This window comes from Ailuropoda melanoleuca, chromosome 10 (genome assembly GCF_002007445.2).
Source record: "Ailuropoda melanoleuca isolate Jingjing chromosome 10, ASM200744v2, whole genome shotgun sequence".
Taxonomy (NCBI): domain Eukaryota; kingdom Metazoa; phylum Chordata; class Mammalia; order Carnivora; family Ursidae; genus Ailuropoda; species Ailuropoda melanoleuca.
This window is the reverse complement of record NC_048227.1, coordinates 82,632,174-82,651,308: the sequence shown is the minus strand read 5'-3', so window position 1 is coordinate 82,651,308 and position 19,135 is coordinate 82,632,174. Positions and strand designations below refer to the sequence as shown.

Here is a 19,135-nt window from a genome sequence, read left to right as displayed (position 1 = left end):
GAAACGTTCATGTAAATAAGCACATGTGACTAGCAGCTACCATATTGAACAGTGAAGCTATTGATGGATTGTTCTGAGAGCTGCATGAAGAATGGTTTATTTAATAACATTCACTCAGTAACCTTTTTTGACCTCTGCTATGCACTTAGCACTCAGAATATAGGGACTAGGCACTCGAAGTATAGGCGTGACTCAGGCCAGACCTGCCTGCATGGGTCACTTGGAATGTTTGTTAAAAATTAAGATTCCTTGGGACGCCTGGGTAGCGCAGTCGTTAGGCGTCTGCCTTTGGCTCAGGGTGTGATCCCGGCGTTCTGAGATCGAGTCCCACATCAGGTTCCTCCGCTGGGAGCCTGCCTCTTCCTCTCCTGCTCCCGCTGCTTGTGTTCCCTCTCTTGCTGGCTGTCTCTGTCAAACAAACAAACAAATTAATTAATTAATTAATTAAGATTCCTGGCCCTTCCCAGAATCTAGAGATATAACCTGGAAAGCTATTCTTTTAAGTAAACAACCTGACGACTTTTTGCTCACTAAAGTGTGAGAACCTTTGAGATTTGGGCAATTGGAGACAGGAGACAGGGTGACAGTTGGGAGACTGCTCTGGCTGAGCTTTGGCCCTAGGTTGTCCTGACCTCAGAGACCCTTGACGGTCTCTGGCACTCCTGAAGAGCTTTAAGATCTGAGGCAGCTCTCGTAGTGATGGGGAGAATTTAGAACATCCCCCCTTTCCCGGAGCAGGGACATATACAATTCCCTGAAGTTAGAGCCATCTCCCTCCCCTAGGCAGAAGCTCCCAGCAATCTGGGCCCCCACAGGCTGGCCATGTGCCCCTCCCCACTCCTGTGTACCCCTGATAAAGCCATCTTTTTAGGGAATTTTAGATTCATACCCTTACCCATCAGCTCCCACAAAAGAGCAATAAGAATCGCCCTTCTGGAGGCATACCTTTGACATTTCCTACCTCAGAGAGGTCCATCCAGCCTCTTCAAGACTTTCCATGGCCAGCCCCACAATAGAGGGTTTCTTAAGAGTTGACAAGACATGGGGATGCCTGGGTGGCTCAGTCGGTTAAGCATCTGCCTTCACCTCACGTCATGATCTCAGAGTCCTGGGATGGAGCCCCACAGTGAGACCACATTCTCCCTCTTGCTCTGCCCTTCCCCGACCGCTCATGCCCTCTCTCTCAAATATATAAATAAAATCTTAAAAAAAAAAATGATGAGACATTAGCACGCGGGCCAGTGAGTGAACTCCTGCCAGGCTTCTCTCTTACACCTTGAGGCTCCATATGTATATGAGCTGAAATCAAGGGACTTGTGACCTCTGTGCTACCCAGAAACTGTCAGCATGCTTCTGTGGTAACAGTTATACCTGAGTTTCTCCCCAGAAAGGCACTATGCTTTCTCACTTACCTGGAAATCTTTTATAACTTGAGAAGCTAGAAATCTCAGGAGTGGATTTCATCACGTTTCCACTGAGAATATACACACTTACCTACGTTAGCATCCCCCTTTCTCCCTCTTCCCACCCTTACAGAGGAGAGAGCATTCATTTTCCTACAGAAGGCGAATGCCCCCTTGGCTTCTGGGTCCCATGCACCCCTGACTTCTTCAGCTTCTCCCTCTCCAAATAGCTTCCATTTATCCATGCTCTAGTGTTTTCTGTCATAAACTAATCTTTCCCCTGACACTACACACTGCCTCATTGGCTAACACCCCAGTTTTTATGCTCCTCATCCCAGCTTTAGGTCTTGAAGGGCAATGTCTCCCGATCTTCCCCACCCCTTCCTTCCCACCAAACTAGTGTCTGCCCTACATTGTCTCCAGTGTCTGGGGTCACTGACCATTGAACCTGCTCTGCTCAGGGTCACTAATGAGATCTGTTTGGCCAAATTCTGAATTTACTCATCTTCTCAGTGGCTTTTGGCCCAGATACTCCTTCTCTCTTGTGTTAGTCCTCTCCTCTGTGGGCTTCCATGACTCCTCACCCCACCCCGTTCTCCTGTTTTCCTCTAGCTTTATGGCTTCTCCTTGTCATTCTCCTTTGCTGCCTCCTTTTCCTGTAAATATTGGTGTTCTTAAGGTCTGGGTCCTCTGCTCCCTCCTCATCCCTCTCTAAATTATGTCATCCTTTGCTTTAAATACCATCTCTAGGCAGGAGACCACTAGGGTTATGTCTCCAGCTCCATCCTCTCTTCTGAGCTCCAGACTCATCCCCTGGCCTTGATTTCTTAAACTGAATGCTCAAATCACACCCTTTCCCCACTAAAAATAACTTTCCCTTCAGCCTGTATTCCTCCTCATCTGAGTATATAAGTAGTTCGTTCGTTCGTTCATTCATTCATTCATTCATTCATTCATTTCTTAAACCAGAAACCTCAGGGCCGTTTTTGATTCCTCCCTTTCATACGCTTACTTCAATCCAGCGGCAAGTCCTGTTGGACTACCCAACAAATAGTAGATATTCAGTAAATATATGCTGCATGAATGACTGCATGGGCCCAACAGAGAAGGGTAATCAAATTTAAGATTAAACTTAAAATTGGGTAGAGGAGGGACTCAGGGCTGTGCGCCCAGGGCATGCAAAATATCTGCAAGTCCCTTTCTTTCCTAGACGAGCCCTAACGACACCGGGCACTGGATTTCATCCTTAAACATATACTGTGTTACCTCATGAGACTTCCTTTTAGGCAGTCGGTATCCATAGCAACCCTAAAATTCACAGGTGTGACACAGGCCTTCTCAGTACTGGGTAATCAAAACACATAATGTGACCAAAAAGCCAAAACTCAGGACAAGTCAAATCCTCGCTCCCTCTGTTGTTTAGATATGGATGTGTGCACATGCACACGTACGTACAGAAACGTGTGCTACAAACTCCTCACCTGGTAGCCTTCTAGATGGAATTTAGTCCCAAGAAGCAACAGTCTTGTCTTTGACATGTGAACGATGCATGCCTCCATTTCTGCATGGAACATACATGGAGAGAGGGTCACCACTCTATAAGCTGGTGAAGATACACTTACTGAGTCCTAGGGGTCCGCAGTGAGCACCATGGCAGGGCTCTTGAACCTTTCTTACGAAGATGTTGGCCATTCCATCAAGCCAACAGAAGGGTGAGAACTTTCTTCGGCTTATCTTTTTCTACCAGCAACATTCAGCTCTAACGGCTTGATACCTAATAGCAATGCAAACCGTGCTCCCATGCCGTAAGTCCATTTTTGGCCAGGCTAGCAGCTCTTTTATCCATTCTGCAATCTATCCCCAGAAATGCGAAGTGAAACGAAGCACACTACAGATCTTGACAGCTCCGAGAAATGACCTCTCCAACGCAGTCCTGTGTTTGGGTCCCCGGACAAACCTGTCTCCTCTTAGTCTGACTATTATCAGCAAGGAAGAGGTTGCTCATGTGCTTTCTGCTGTAGCAGCACTTCCTTAAACCTAGCGCATGAATTGCTCGGTCCATGAGCTCTCCCAGGAAGAAGGGCTTCCTTGGTGAAGTAAATTTGGGAAAAGCTGCACGCAGGCACGTTCCCCTGCCATAGCTTTTCAGTGTAGCCATTGGCCCACCTCTATATATTTAAGGCATCATTAAATTGTAAACCCAGAGAAGCTCTTCTTCGCTTCATCTCAGTTCCTACCTTATAGTGATTCAACAGTGTAGCAAATTCAGTGACAGCAGATGGGTCAACCAGTTCATCCTTGGGAGGCTTTCTAGTTACCGATCACTGGGTTTCCCCAGGAATGCACTATCCCAGGAAGCTGTATACGTCTCTTCTTCCTCCCTACAGCTGAAACCAAAGTGAAGTATCCCTCTAACACCTGCTTTCTTTACCTGAGCAAGCAGGATAGAACAAGAGAATAGTCCTGCGTGACGTCTTTGGTATAACCAAGGGGTAGGACATGTCCTACCTGCAAGATTTGATGATTAAGGAAGCTCCTAGATATGGCTAAAAAACTCTTTTTCTAAGACTCGGCAGCTTGGAAAAGCTTCCCAGTGATAGGTGGTCAGGGCAATCCATTTTCAGAGAAATGTCACTTCCTGCTATGTCATGGGATTTTTTTTTAATCTTCTGGATCATCACTAAGTGTGTTATTAGGTAAATCAAGTTCTTGGTAATACGGTGTTATGCTTGTTGAGTATTTGCTTGTGAAAAATATTTTTAATAACATATTTTTCTGATTACAAAAATAATACTTGTTTATTGTAGAAGGTTTGGAAATTTTGGAAAAGTAAAAGAAAATCACAATCACCCCAAATCACATCTTCTGGAAATAACTACCATTCATAATGTGGTATATTTTCTTCCCAGTATATATATAACAGATACTAAAACATATCTCTGTATATGGAATCATAAGGGATAGAGTCTGGGGATAGTTGGAGGAAGGGGAGGAAGAAAAAAAAGGGAAGGTCTGTTTGGCTTTCATATATTTGTAAATCAGATGAGTGCTTCTCAAACATGTCCATCTGTCTGATCAGCGTTGATGGCCCACTGCCTCCACCCCTGCTGTTAACCGTTACTGATCTGCAGTCACCCTGAGCAGAGGCAGGAGGGCACTGCTGACTGACCATCCCACGTCTTTGAGCCTGGGACCCTTGTTGATACAGCCCAGCCCAAGAGGAATTAAGTAAAAGAGGGATTCTAGGCAACCATGGATTTCCTTTTTTATAATTTTCCATCTGCTTTCTTTGGTAAGGCCCTTTGTACTATGGGGACAGACACTTGTTCGGTAAGGATGATTCTGGAAAAAGTTACTTCCTTGAAAATCAGTATTCGATGATATGTTGGTAACTCCTACTAGGCCAATGCAATCTCCATCACAATAAGAGCCCATGTCCTCGTCAGGATCACGCTATCTGAGAACTAGGAAAGACCTAAGAGATCATGTGGTCTGTTGATTTCCAAAATTTGTGTTTAGCGAAGAAAGATTTTTCATATGAATCTTTAAGCAGAACCCTGATATATAAGACTGACAGAGCATATTTGTACAGTTAGACAAAACAGGGTTGAAACCTGTGTTCTAGAATCACAGAATCCTCACTCACCCCAGCTAAGGCAGCCCCAGGATGCTAAGGTGGACCCTCAAGACTGTGAGGAACATGCCTTTAAAAATATGAACCCAATTCTTTATTTTATTTTTGAAGAGATTTATTTATTTATTTGAGAGAGAGAGAGAGAGCACAGCAGGGACAGGGGGAGAGGGAGAAACAGACTCCCCACTGAGCAGGGAGCCCAACACGGGGCTCAATCCCAGGACCCTGAGATCATGACCTGAGCTGAAGGCAGATGCTCAACCAACCAAGCCACCCAGGTGCCCCACCTGATTCTTTATTTTATAGACGTGAGAACTGAGACCCATAAATGACCTTCCTAATGTGGGACAGGTGGCCAATAGCGATGAGGGTATTGGAACTCAGGACCACTGGGCCTGGTGCTGCTTCTGTTGTTTCACTGAGATACTCCTCCAGAGCCCAGAGACCCTTACCCTGCCGACCCCCTGCATGGGTTACATAGGGAGCATGGGCTCTGTGACCAGCCTCTTAGCATAATTTTATTAGCCATTGGAACAAGACCTCGGACAACTAATGTTGCTCTCTTTTGGTGAGTGCTTACTATGTGCACATTTTTAAAAGCATAAATGACCATTTCCTCCCCTCTGACAAGCAGAGTATCTTCGAAGCATATCCTTGCCTGTGCCTGTCCTGGTGGAGGATACGAGCAGCAGCAGCGAGTACGGCTCAGTTTCTCCCGACACCGAGTTAAAGGTGGACCCCTTCTCTTTCAAAACGAGAGCCAAATCCTGCGGAGAAAAAGATGTAAAGGGAATACGGACACTCTTCTTGGGGTAAAGACCTGACTGACTTTGGGTGAAAGAAGTGTGCTGTGTGTCCTTTTGTAAAGGGCCCTGCAATTTATGCTGTCTAAATTCTTCCAGCATCCCGGATGAAAATTTTGAAGACCACAGCGCTCCGCCTTCCCCTGAAGAAAAAGATTCTGGGTTCTTTATGCTGAGGAAGGACAGCGAGAGACGGGCCACTCTTCACAGGATCCTGACAGAAGACCAAGACAAAGTTGTGAGAAACTTAATGGAATCTTTGGCTCAGGTAAAACCTCTCATGGATACCTCTTTTCCCAGAGTTGACATATCTTACCTGTGTCTTAACCCCCTTGGAACTGTCACAGGTGACATGGAAGCTTGAGGAAGCTGTGGAGGTCTTGATGACGAATCAGACCCCCCCCAGGGGAGGAAAAACGGCAAATCCCTGACGTAGAAACTGCATTTTTGAAAATAACTATTTGTAAGTCACTAGCAAGTCGTTCATGTTGGCAGAGTTCCAACTAGCCTGCAAGCCCCTTTTACCCTTCCTTATTGGTTTATTGGCTTATTGATTCAGTCAGCACACACGCATTGAGCCGTGTGACTTCCTAATTCCGATGGTATTGGCTGGCTCCCTGCCAGTCCCCTCTGAGCATTTAGGAAATACTGCAAACACAACAAGGACCCCCGTGCTTGTGGGGCTACATTCCGATGGACAGAGGGTGGTGGGCTACAATAAGTAAGGCATATAGTGTGTCGGGACGCTGTGTGTGCTGTGACAAACCATAGCTGGTCAGACTCTCACTCCCTGGTATATTCCTTTGCTTCGGCTGCCACAGTGGAACCCACCAGCTGAGAAGCTTAAACAACAGAAATTTATTTCTCACAGTTCTGGAGGCAGAAGGTCCAAGAGCAAGGTGTTGGCAGATTTGGTTTCTCCTGAGGCCTCTCTCCTTGGCTTGCAGACGGCACCTTCTTGCCACGTCCTCCCCCAGCCTTTTATCCCTGTGCACCCCAGTGGCTGTGTCTTCCTCTTCTTACAAGAATACTAGCCCTGTTGGATTAGGGCCCCACCGTTGTGATCTCACTTAGCCTTAATTACCTCCTAAGACCCTTTCTCCAGCTACGATCACATGGGAGGTTAGGGCTTCTATTTGGGGTTGGGGGGACACCATTCAGTCTTAACACCTGGGGAAATATGTTCCCTAGGATTCTGCTTTCAGAAATGAGGAAGAATCCCCTCCCCAGTTCTGCGCCAGTAGAAATGGGGTTTCCCCCAGCTCCAGGCCTCAGGTGCTGCTTCCTGTGTTTGGAGCGGAAGCTCACGTCTCCAGGATGTCAGCCTCCGCAGATGTGCTTAGTCCCAGGCGTGATACCTGTTACTTTCTTGCAGTTGCATGGGCATCGGGGAATTGTCTGCCTGCTCTGGCTCCTCTGGCCACCGGCTGCCCTCCCTGACCATGCCTTCTCTTTTTTTTTTTTTTTTTAAGCTTTATTTATTTGACAGAGAGAGAGACAGCCAGTGAGAGAGGGAACACAAGCAGGGGGAGTGGGAGAGGAAGAAGCAGGCTCCCAGCGGAGGAGCCTAATGTGGGGCTCGATCCCAGGACCCTGGGATCACACCCTGAGCCGAAGGCAGACGCTTTTACGACTGAGCCACCCAGGCACCCCTGACCATGCCTTCTTTCCCACCTTCTGTCTTGGGAAAACAGCTGCTATAAGGGCGGAGCTGGAGGACTCAGGTCAAGTTTGTCTCTCAGTCCAGCCGTCTCCCTGTTCTCAGCTGTACTGGGATGTAATGGGGCAAGACTCGCTCTCCTGGCTCTTGTCTCTTTATCTTGAGAGCCCCACAAAGTTTCTCTGCTGATTCTGTCACCTTAGCAACTCTCTGATGCCCACCTCTTTTGATCCCATAGGAAGAGTCAAAGGCCACATGTGTGCCAGCAGGGTCTCTGGTACAAGGAGAACTGAGATGAGCACCACGTACACTTTCTGGGAAGACCCTGCGTGGGTCCTAGAGGAAAGCTGCCTCGAGCAGTTCCTCTGAGGCCCGGGAAGTGGGGGCTCCGGACTGAGGGACAGCCGGGGCTCTGAGCTGGGGTAGGGTGAGCGCTGAGGGTGCTGCACGGGAATGGGGGGAGATGTGGAGGAGACGGGAATGATCTTGAACCGTCAGCTTTCTCTTTTGCCTTCTGCTCACTCTGGTCATTCAAGGCCCAGGGATCGGATGGCGTGAAATAAGAAGGGGAACCAAATTTAGATGGAAGGAGCACCGGGGCAGCAGTTAGAGGTCGTACATTCATTCAACAAATTCTTAGTAAGCATCCGCTGAATGCCAGGCATTTGTCTATGTGCTGTGGATGTTACAGTGAGCAAAGCTGGGAAGAAGAAATATCGCATGGAAGCTGGCATTCTTGTGGAGGAAGAAAAACAATAAATATTAGTAAATATATAGTAGTAGTGGCATATACAGCAACATAGTAATAAAAGCAAACCTATAGTAATGATAGTAGTAATAGCAAACATATTCAACATACAGTAATAATAGCAGACACTTTGTATGGGCCAGGCAATGTCCTTAGTATTTCATGCATATTATTAGCTCAAGCCTCATGGCAATAGTACTATAGTAATAGTTTTGCACATGAGGACACAGAGGCACAGAGAAGTTGAGTAACCTATCAAGGCCACACAGCCCTAAGCAGTGGAGTCAGGATTTAGACCCAGACAGTTTGGCTCAGGGTCTGTGTTCCTAAGCACCACCCTGCTGTCCTCTCTGGGTGACAGCTCCCGGATGATGACAAGGGCTGGTGGAAACAGGGGAGGGATTGGTGCTTGAAGGGAGGAAGGAAGGGAAATCACCGTTAGCTGCTGTGGAGCGAAGTCTTCTCCAAACTGTGGTTGCTCGTGTAAGATGCCTATTTCAGGTCAGAAACACGCAGAACACAGGGATTGCCTAAATCTCATAGCCACCCCAAAGGACATGCTCTTCCGGTACAGAAAGCATCTGCTTGTTTGGGGTTTTTGAAGGTCCATCAGGCAGTCCTGCCTTGGTCATTGTCAGGGTCCCAGCTCTCGGCACAGAGCCTGGCAAGAGACTTCACATCCATGAGTGTGCTGAAATTCTTTCATTTCGCAGTTGGTTAATCCTATTCAATTGTCTGTGGCTTCCTGGTTTTTTCAGCACTCCTGCATGTTCTCTATAAAAAGAGAAAGACAAAAAAAATCTTAAAAGCCGCCATCAGAGAGCATGCCTTCGTGCACCAGCGTGAAGGGACCAGTGAGGACCAGAAACTGCGGGTCAGAATCACATGCTGAATCCCGTATCATCCAGTGATAGCAAGGGCCCTTCTGACTGTCTCGCTAAGGATGCTGTGACATCACGTGGCGTCCCGGTGGTAGAGCGGGTTCCCACGCAGGCTCACGACCAGCTCTTCCAGCCGACTGAGGCAAGAGAACGCAATGGTTAGGAGCCTGGGCTCAACCTCAGCTTGCCTCTGCCCGAGGCCTGGCTTTACTGTTTAACAGGCTGTGCGATTTGGGCAAGTTGCTTAACTTCTCTGAGGCTGAATTTCCTAATCTATGAAATAAAGGACACGCCAGTGTCTACCTCATGGAGTTTCTGTAAGGAATATCTGAGATCCTGAGCAACTGAGACACTAAGAATATTTCACAAATGTTAACTATTACTACTGTCGTGACCATTATCAAGCAGGCTAATCATAGTCATCTTATCTCTTTAAGTTGTTTCTATAACCAGATGGAAATAATTCTTTTTGCTGTATTAAATGTCTCTGGATACATCTTTATGTTTAAGCCCACCCCCTTTTTTAAGGGGGGAGGGGCGAAGGGAGAGAGAGAGAGAATCTCAGTCAGGCTCCACGCCCCTGTTGGGGGTTCGATCTCACGACCCTGAGATCATGACCTGAGCTGAAATCAAGAGTCGGGCACTTAACCCACTGAGCCACCCTGGCACCCAAGTCTACCCTTTTCTAACAAGACCAAAAATGCAGTTGGCAGGTCCCCAAACCAGCCCACAAAAGCCCTTTGGACCTGTAGCATCCTTCTGAAGTTCACTCATCATTTCTGAGGAAGTTTAAAGGATAAGGACTAGAGCGCCTTCGTGGCAGAATCTGGGTGGTGCTCTGCTCAGAGAGGCACACTGTCAAACACGACCTTCGGAGGCTGACTCAGACTCCCAGATGCCGGAGATGCTTGTCTGTGTAAGCACGTTCACGAGCGCACGTGATCACAGGAGTTAGAACAGACGTTAACGATCATGTAAGTGGATGAACTACCCCAGACAGAAAACATTTCCCAGAGCAGACAGCGTTCCTTTGTAGGACAGTGGCACACACATCAGAAAACCAGAAGCAACATGTTCCTCTGTTGTGAAAACAAAGCTAATGTCAAAAAAAAAAATGTTTGCTATTTCAACGGCTGGCAAACATGTAACTGATTTTTCACTAAGATAAGCTTCCAATTTCTGAATAACTCACATTTTTCTTCTTGAACATATTTTCATGTTATTATGATATTGCCTGTGAATCGTTACTTTGGGTGTAATTTAGTTGGTGGTAAGAAAAGAAACAAAGTTTATAATTGTTCCCAGTCTTGTTTTAATTCCCTTAATGACAGCTTTCAAGCTTTTCAATATAATCTTGTCTCATGAAAACATAAACAGGAGAGGGAGCTCCCAAATGAACTATACTGAGGGAGAGAACTTGATGGTACATTGATTGTAATAGAATCCTAAAAATTGTAATTATCACAGCCTGATTGAAGAATTTAGTTTTAATGATGCGGTAACAAAATATACAATAGGAGATTGAAATGAGCATAATAAAAATCTTGTTTCTTAAAGTTAAATGAGGATAAATAACACCCTACCATGTTTCCTTTAGGGAAGCCATGTTCCTTACACAAATTAGAAGAATTCAACTTGAGAAAGGGAACCTGTTTAAATATCATATTATATTTTTAATATCTAAACTTGTCCATTGGTTCATTCTTACAACGAATTACCGCATCAGTGGGTAAGGAATTATTTCAAGGGTGGAGTTTGAAGTGAGCCCTTTTGATTGAAAGGCATTGACACACTTTAAGGGCAGTTGAAGTTCTGGGGGCACATTGTAGGTAGTAGCCTCACGTATCCGAAGGAGGTGGGGTACTAAGGAGTTCCAACCCTGGTGCCTACCCGAGCCCCACAGAGCAGAAACTTGTGTGTCATTCTCATTACTTCAGGTTCCAAGAGTTTTCAGCTCTGGCTGCTATTGGCCCCCTAGGCGTGCCTTTTCTATTTTTGTCCATTCCCTTCTCCTCTCCATGTAGATGGTCGTTCTCAACCCCACTGCTTCTGCTCTCCCTTCCTTACAACTAGGGGTACTCTTGCTGCTATTCTGTGACTTGTCTCTCTGGGCCAACTTTGAGCTTAAGATCTTATGGCTCATTGCCTCATCTCTCTTTAGTTCCCCATTAAAATTTCTGAGAGGTACTGCCTCCTCCTGTCCCTGTTTGGGGAAAGCTCTGTATACCTGAGTAAATCAGAGCTATTGGCCGACACGTGGGGTAGGTACCCTTCCTCCCAAAGTCTGACTATTTCTTGGGTGGTTGGTGGGGCTGGTGGGGCATAGAGTTCAACTATGGTCTTTTCCCTTTCGTGGGGGTGTTTTGAAGCCCAGCTCCCAAGAGGGGCTGTGGGAATGGCAGGCTCATGACGAATGTGTCTAGCACAGATCAACTGACAGGTTTGATTCACAGGGGGCCGAAGAACCTAAACTCAAATGGGAACATATCACAACCCTCATCGCAAGCCTCAGAGAATTTGTGAGAACCACAGACCGAAAAATCATTGCCACCACACTGTCCAAGCTGAAGCTGGAACTCGACTTCGACAGCCACGGCATTAGCCAAGTCCAGGTGGTGCTCTTCGGTTTTCAGGATGCTGTAAGTATGACATTTTGCCAATGTTTTTCCACAAACTCCCAACCAAAATTGGAAAAACAGGATAAAACATAAGTTCTGTTATCTTTTCTTTCTTTAATTATTCCGATGACCTCTTCTTTTTCGGTGGTAGGTAACGTGTGAGCTGGTTGCCTCTCCGTGTGCTTCTAAGGAGCAGATTTGTGGTTATGTGTTGTGTATCCCCCAGAGTTAGATACCCATGAAATTGAACTCCGTGGGAAATAGCCAAAACTAACAAACATCTGCCATGGCTGATCTCTGTTCTTATGAAGTCATGTAGCAGGTCACTATTTTGGTGTCTGTAGCCACAGCACTCGGTTTAGTCGTGCATGTTCTAATTCTGTACAAGAACTGCCATCTAGTGGTCATTGAGGAAAATGCAACTGTGCAGACTGGTATGATCACCGCTGAATAAAACCAGTACTTTTTTTTTTCCCCACTTTTTCTCTGGTTTCCGTACACAACACGTTAAACGTGTTTGCTTAATACACATGAATTCATCACTGAATGAAAATTAATCCACGAGAGATTGCTTAAGGCTCTGCCCTCTCAGATGAAGTTGGTATGCAACACCAACTAGAAGCCAGTCTTTCAAAAGCCTGGTTCAGCACCATAGGTGCTCTTCGTGAATGAGACTTATCTGCGGAACTCTGTACCAGAAAAGCCTGAAGCCACTCCTAGAAGGCCTTCGCAGGGTGACAGAGACTGAAAGAGAGTTCCTGGCAGTGCCTCTGGTGTAACTATGAAAGCACTTGGCATGATGATATTTAAATTCCCCACATTAACTCACTGCTAATGTATTTATTTCTCCTGCATAGATGTCTTGACAATTGTATTTGGTGCATCAAATAATCCCTCATTTAAAGCCAAATTATAATCCTTCAACAGCCACTTGTGTTCTCTGAAACTCGATGTAAGTGCCTTGGTCTTTGTGCTGTACTGTGGACAGGGACAACACTGCTGACTTGACTGAGGTCATGGGTGATGAAAGCAGCTGGCAGCTCCTATCACTAATAATTAAATGCTAAAGGCACACTTCACTGCAACTAGGCAAACCTAACCATCTGCAAATAGAAAGAAATAGTTTAGTGATTTTGCGCTTGCCCACACATTTGGCTTCCAGCCTAGAGGCTGGAAAACAAATTGGCCAGTAGAATTCAGATTGAGAGTGGTGTAGTTGTAATCATGGGCCTCGAGCCCAGGTCACTGTCTTCTCCCCACCCCACACACACCTGCTATTGCTCCCTCACCATCCAGGATGGAAATGAACCCAAAGACTGTACCCTGTTTGATGAAGAGCAGGTCATAGTTACAGAGGATCCTTTTCCATCTTCTGAAGTGTGACTCATGAGAGAAATGTTCTCGTTCACTAAATGCTGTACCCTACATTAGCCAAATAAGCAGGCAAACCCTTTAAGAAATGAAGGTACAAGAACGAACTCATTCGGAAAGGATGTCCTAGAATGAGCGTGAGCCTAGCAATGGTTCACTTCCTTTTGGGAGCAACTACTATGAGGAATTCCTCAGACCGAGGAATTCTCCCTTCAAAATGGGATTTGATGAAGAGAGACCAAGGGCAGGAATAAGTAACGGGAACTCCAGCTCTTGGCGTGGGTGCTGCTAGGTCACCTTCTCCCTTGTGTCTTCTAAATTCTCTGGTCAGGGCCCAGACCTTTTCTTGGAAGGTCGTGTCAACCAACAATTAGTAGAGTTAACCCAAATTTTAAGTAAGTTTTTCTTATGTCTTTATGATAGTGGTTATTTTTTAAAAGATAACACATACGGCTTATACATACAATGGGTTATTATTCACCCTTGAAGAAGAAGAAAGTTCTGACACATTATGCTAAGTGAAATAAGCCCATCACAAAAATACCATGTGATTCCGCTTACATGAGAGACCTAGAGGAGTCAAATTCATGGAGATGGGGAGTAGAATGGTGGTCGCCAGGGGCCGGGAGGGGAAGGCAGTGGGGAGTTATTGTTTAACGGGTGTAGAGTTTCAGTTTTGCAAGATGAAAAGAGTTCTAGAGATGGATGGTGATGATGGTTGCACAACAATGTGAATGTACTTAACGCCACTGAGCTATATGCTTTAAAGTGGTTAAGGTGGTAAATTTTATGGCATGTGTATTTGACCACAATTTTAAAAAAGAAAAAGGTAATGCATGTATTTATTTCAGTGTCTATTTAAATGTGTGAAATAGTATTAGTCACTAAAAAAAGATACCCTTGTACTACAGACTTTCAATATGAACAGCCTTTCTGGAATATTCTAGCAGGTTCCTCTCCTGTTTGCCGAGATATAAACAACTGTGGAAAGGAAGATAAGGCACTCGATGTGGCAAATCTGCAGGTAGCACGCACATGCTCATTTCCTGCCTTACATGCTTTTCCAAGTCACCAGAGTAAGGCGAAGCATGGATTATATTAAACATCAGAGTCACAACACTAGAGACCAGTGTTTATTTTTATTTTAAGCCCCTTGGATTCTTTTTTCCTCCTTTACCACCTCCACCATCCAATTTGCATACATCAGGAAAAGCAGAAGTACCTTGTTCTGAGTCCCAAAGAAGCAACATTTCATTTAATCAGACTGCCTTTGATTTGCTCACATGGGGATCACCAGACTTTAATTTGAAATGGCCATTTTTCATTATCTTCCAGCAACATAAAGAAAAATATTCACAATTCAAGGTCAAGAAACCCTGTAGTTGTTTTGTTGACAGAATGTCATCCAGATGCTTGTGTCATCTAGGTTATTTGCAATTAAAAATTAAAATAGACTAAATGTCACGCTCTTTCTCCAGGTCAATAAAGTTCTTCGGAATCATAATATCAAGCCACACTGGATGTTTGCCTTAGACAGTATCATCCGAAAGGCGGTGCAGACGGCTATTACCATTCTGGTTCCAGGTCAGAACTGTTTAATTACTTTGCAAATACGTAGTGTTTGATATTTTAAATTACTGTTGATCTATCATTTATGGTGTCCTCCTTATTGACTTTCAGACCAAGTTAGCCTTTTTTTAAAAATCTTTTTGAAGCCACCAAATCATATTTATCTAGTGCATAGAGTCTAAGCGATGTACACCGAGCCAAACGTGAGGAAGAGTGCTTCATTGTCTTTAAAGAGTGTATTTAGATATGGAGAGAAGGAGAAAATTATGCAGGTGGCCCAAATACGTACGCATTTCAATATACAGATATTTGTGCCCCCAAAACACACTCTCGTGTCCTCCTTTACTGGTGGTTCCCAAACTGGCCAGTGCATTGAGGGATGTCAGGAGCTCTTTAAAATTATAGCTTTCCAAGCCCCATCCCGGACTGAGTGAGTAAGAATCTGCTGGGAAAAAGCCCAGGAATCTGATTTTAATCCAGCTCCCAGGTCATTTTGATCCACAGCCATGTTTGGAAATCACTGGTCTAGACAGATCCCAGCTATGTTTGCAGTGAGGTACAAAAGGGGTAGTGTTGATGAAACAGAGTTTTATGGAGTAAGAGATGCATTCATACTCTAAGGCAAACTTCCAAAGTACTTTGATAGTGTACTCACTAATACCAAGTTTTAAGCAAAGCTCTTTCATCCTGTATGTGTGGGAGTGTGTGTGTGTGTGTGTGTGTGTGTGTGTGTGTGTGTGTAGAGATGATAGGTAGAAAGATAAACAGATTTAGATACATAAATTAGAAATATTTTGTACTAATTTATACATGTATTATAAAGCAGTCTAGAATAGAAATTTAAAAAGATTAGATAATGAAGTATCTTAAAATTTAGGTTATTTTCAGATAGTACCACAAACAGGTCATCACCAATCCTTCTGAGTTGTGGAATTCCCTCTCTTCTCTCAGAATACCTTGATTGATTTGAGAGTGAGGGCACCCGTGTCAAACTTTATATGAAACCTCAGTAAAGATTGACTTATTTCCTTCTTCTGTAAGAAAGAAATATAGGAAGTTGTAATCGTCCCAAACATGCTGGGCCTCTATGTGGGGCACACCTCTACTCCTCATCCCTCTTGTCCTGTTCCTTCTCATTCTTCAGGTCTCAGTTTAAAAGATGCCTCCTCAGTGTGTCCTGACCCACCACAAAGTCTAAAGTAGGCTCCACTGTTAATTCTGTCGTCGTGGAAATGTGACGCTTGCCACACAATTTGAAAGTACCTTTGTTTTCTTGTTTCACGGCTGTTTCCCTCACCAGAGGGTAATCTTGTCTGCTTTATTCTGTGCAAAGCATATTGTCCAACACAGTGCCTGTAAAACAGTAGACCCCTGATAAATATTAGTTGAACAATACGTAAATGAGTTTCACCTGATTATAACAAATGAGGGTAGAAAATTTGCATAACTTAGAAGAAATTCTACAGAGACAATGAAACTCGTAATTAGTGGTTGGATGTGAACCTAGGGAAGGTAATGCTACTGTAAACCTAGTGTAATGCTCTAACAAAGTTAAAAGATTCTTGTATTTGGGGGATTTATCATCGGGATAAGCTTGAATGTGAGGAACCCTACGGGGGTTATATATTCAAAAGATAGGAGGGGTGAAAGGGAATAGGTGTGTATTAGTGAAAGGGATAGGTATAGGCATAAGTTAAACACAGTAGCAACCTAAATGAGCAAAGGAGAGAGGGATTATACTCTGAAATATTTAAAAAGCATATAAATGATCTGTTAATCTAATTTTTTGAAACGTCTCTCTAAAAATGGATTACCTAGATACAATGGATTATACCCTGGAATAGAAAAAAAAAAAATCAGTGAAAAACTTGTGTAATCTGAATAAAGTCTGTAGTTTAGTTAATAGTATTGTACCAATGTTAATTTCTTAGTTTTGATGAGTATACCAGTTATATTAAGCTGTATTAGGGGGAACTGGAAGGTATATGGGAATTCTCTGTATGACCTTTGCGATGTTTCTGTAAATCTAATATTCTTCCAAAATCAGAAGTTTAAAAATCACACTGATCATCGTACTGTAGTTGAAGCACTGGTAAATTTGGGGAAAGTGCAGAGAGGCACATCTTCTGCTCAGATGCGTGTCCCGGGGTGGGGGGGGGTTGTGAGCGCTGCTTTCACCTAACCCCGTGTGTGGAACAAGGCATGTTCTTCATGAAGAGGGTTTGCTAAGGAAAGCTATTTGTCCCTCCACTGTGAAATTGGTTTCTTTGAGGCCACTAGGGGTCCCAGATGAAAACCAAAATCACTGTTTGCAAGTATTTTTTTTTTTAAGTAGAAATTTGGAAGAGAATTACTGGAGAAAGTATTTTTTATATTCCTCCCAGGATAGGGGAAGACCATATGCATTTGTATACCGATCTATAAGTGATGAAATGTGCGAACAAGAGGAATGGATTTCAAGCACTTGAGAGTTCCATCTAATTTCTGAATGTCCCTAAAGATTTGGTATATAATTGAGATTCAAAGATACTTAAACATTCAAACAAACATTAAAAATGCCTATCTTCATCTTCCCCTGATAAAAATTCCTTCTAGGTAGCAAAACACTACAATTATCCTACCAAATTTTGAAAGACATGCTGAAGAAAACCACAAATTTAAAAGTATGCCATCATCAGTTTATACATGTCCTAGGTCTGTCCACAGAGAGGATCCAGATCTTAGTATCTAAACACCATTCTCCAATAAAGGAATCAGTGCTCCCTGGAGAGACGGTTGATTCCAGGCCTGGGGCAGCAAAAATACACAGGAGCCTAGAACGTCCTGTGATGCCAAAAAGGATGGAGGCTTTTTGAAAGGACACTGGAGACCACACCCACTGGAAGGAGTTCCCAAAAATCTGAGCCAGAACAATTTGAACAATAAAATAAAACGATAGCCTTGGGTTATAGTACATAGAATAAACTAAATATCTATAAGTCTATACTGATATAAATAACTGAATAAGTATGTGGAGGAAAAGAGCCGGGTCTTTGTTATAGAATTCCAGTTAACAACTGTAGAAGGTATGAGGGAAATAGACAGTCACCATTAGGCAAACACCACAGTAATAATTCTTGCAGGCAGAAAGCATCGATGGCTGTTAAAATTAGTAGGCAAAAGAGTAACGAGAAACAGGATATCTGAATGGCCACACAGTATCTGCCCACAAGATGTTACTAATTTCAAAGGGAAAACAGTGATGTTACAGTGTTTTGAGAAAACTGGCAGACACCACCTGTACCAAATGATCAAGGTCAGCGTCGCTAGGAGTAAGACATGTCATCATCCTGTATACCTCCTGATGTGATTCACTTAGCAGATCCCAACATCACCTTTGTGCTATTCTTGCCAGAAATGCATAGCCTCCACCTCATCATGACAAGACATCGGTGAGCCCCAAACGAGGGTCATAGTACAAAATAACTGACCAGTACTTGAAAGTGTGGAGGTCGTGGGAGACAAAGAAATACCTGGGTACTGTCTCAGACTGGAAGAGACTAAGGAGACATGATAACCAAATGGAGTGTGGGATTCTGATGCAGAACAAGGGCATCAGGGGCAGCTGGGTGGCTCAGCCAGTTAAGCATCTGCATTCGGCTCAGGTCATGATCCCAGGGTCCTGGATCCAGCCCCATGTCGGGCTCCCTGCTCAGCCAGGAGCCTGCTTCTCCCTCTCCTCCGTCTGCCACTCCCCCTGCTTGTGTTCTCTCTCTCTGTCAAATAAATAAATAAAATCTTAAAAAACAAACAAACAACAACAACAACAAAAAAAAACAAGGACATCAGTGGAAAACCTGGTGAAATTCAACAAGGTCTGTAAATTACTTTGCAGTATGATAGCAATGTCAATTTCCTGGGTTGGGTCCTAGAGGCACAGTCGTAGAAGACATCAGGTTTAGGGCAAGCTGCTGAAGGGTATACGGGAACTCTCTGTACCATTTTTGCAACTTTTTTGTTATTCTATCATTATTTCAAAAATAAAAAGTAAAAAATTAAAAACTGTTCAATCTTTCTCCCCAAAAGAACACACAGAACAGAGAGTACAGTGCAAACCCCGTAAGAGTTTTTTTCCTCAGGCTCTTTTCTCACTTGTCATCAGGAATCAGCCTTGCCATGACTGGCAACACTGAGTATCTGTTATTACAGTCTGGCTGCCGGTGACCAGATGGAGAAATGCTGAGCGTAGAGACCATGTTGGCAGTGCCAAGAGAGAATTGATACTGTAGGCATACTAACTCCATTAACAACAATTTTTAATGCTGAAGCACTTGATATTATTACCCGTTCAGCTGAACTACTCATGTACCCGGTGTCCACATTAAAGTAAAATGACCAGTAAAATGATGGTACAGCATTCTGTACCATCTGAGTTTAAGGCAGGAGTCATACCCTGCACTGACAAGGAT

The 19,135-nt window shown here is 44.2% G+C and overlaps 1 protein-coding gene across 1 annotated transcript in view; it reads left to right on the top strand.

Moving 5' to 3' along the window:
- MAP3K5 (mitogen-activated protein kinase kinase kinase 5) overlaps nucleotides 1–19,135 on the top strand; it is a 197,507-nt gene that overhangs the window by 163,829 nt on the left and 14,543 nt on the right. Inside the window, exons 22-25 of the mRNA XM_034669190.1 lie at nucleotides 5,672–5,849; nucleotides 5,940–6,108; nucleotides 11,583–11,768; nucleotides 14,597–14,702. Of these exons, the coding sequence (XP_034525081.1) occupies nucleotides 5,672–5,849; nucleotides 5,940–6,108; nucleotides 11,583–11,768; nucleotides 14,597–14,702 (639 nt within the window). The remainder of the gene's footprint in view (nucleotides 1–5,671; nucleotides 5,850–5,939; nucleotides 6,109–11,582; nucleotides 11,769–14,596; nucleotides 14,703–19,135) is intronic.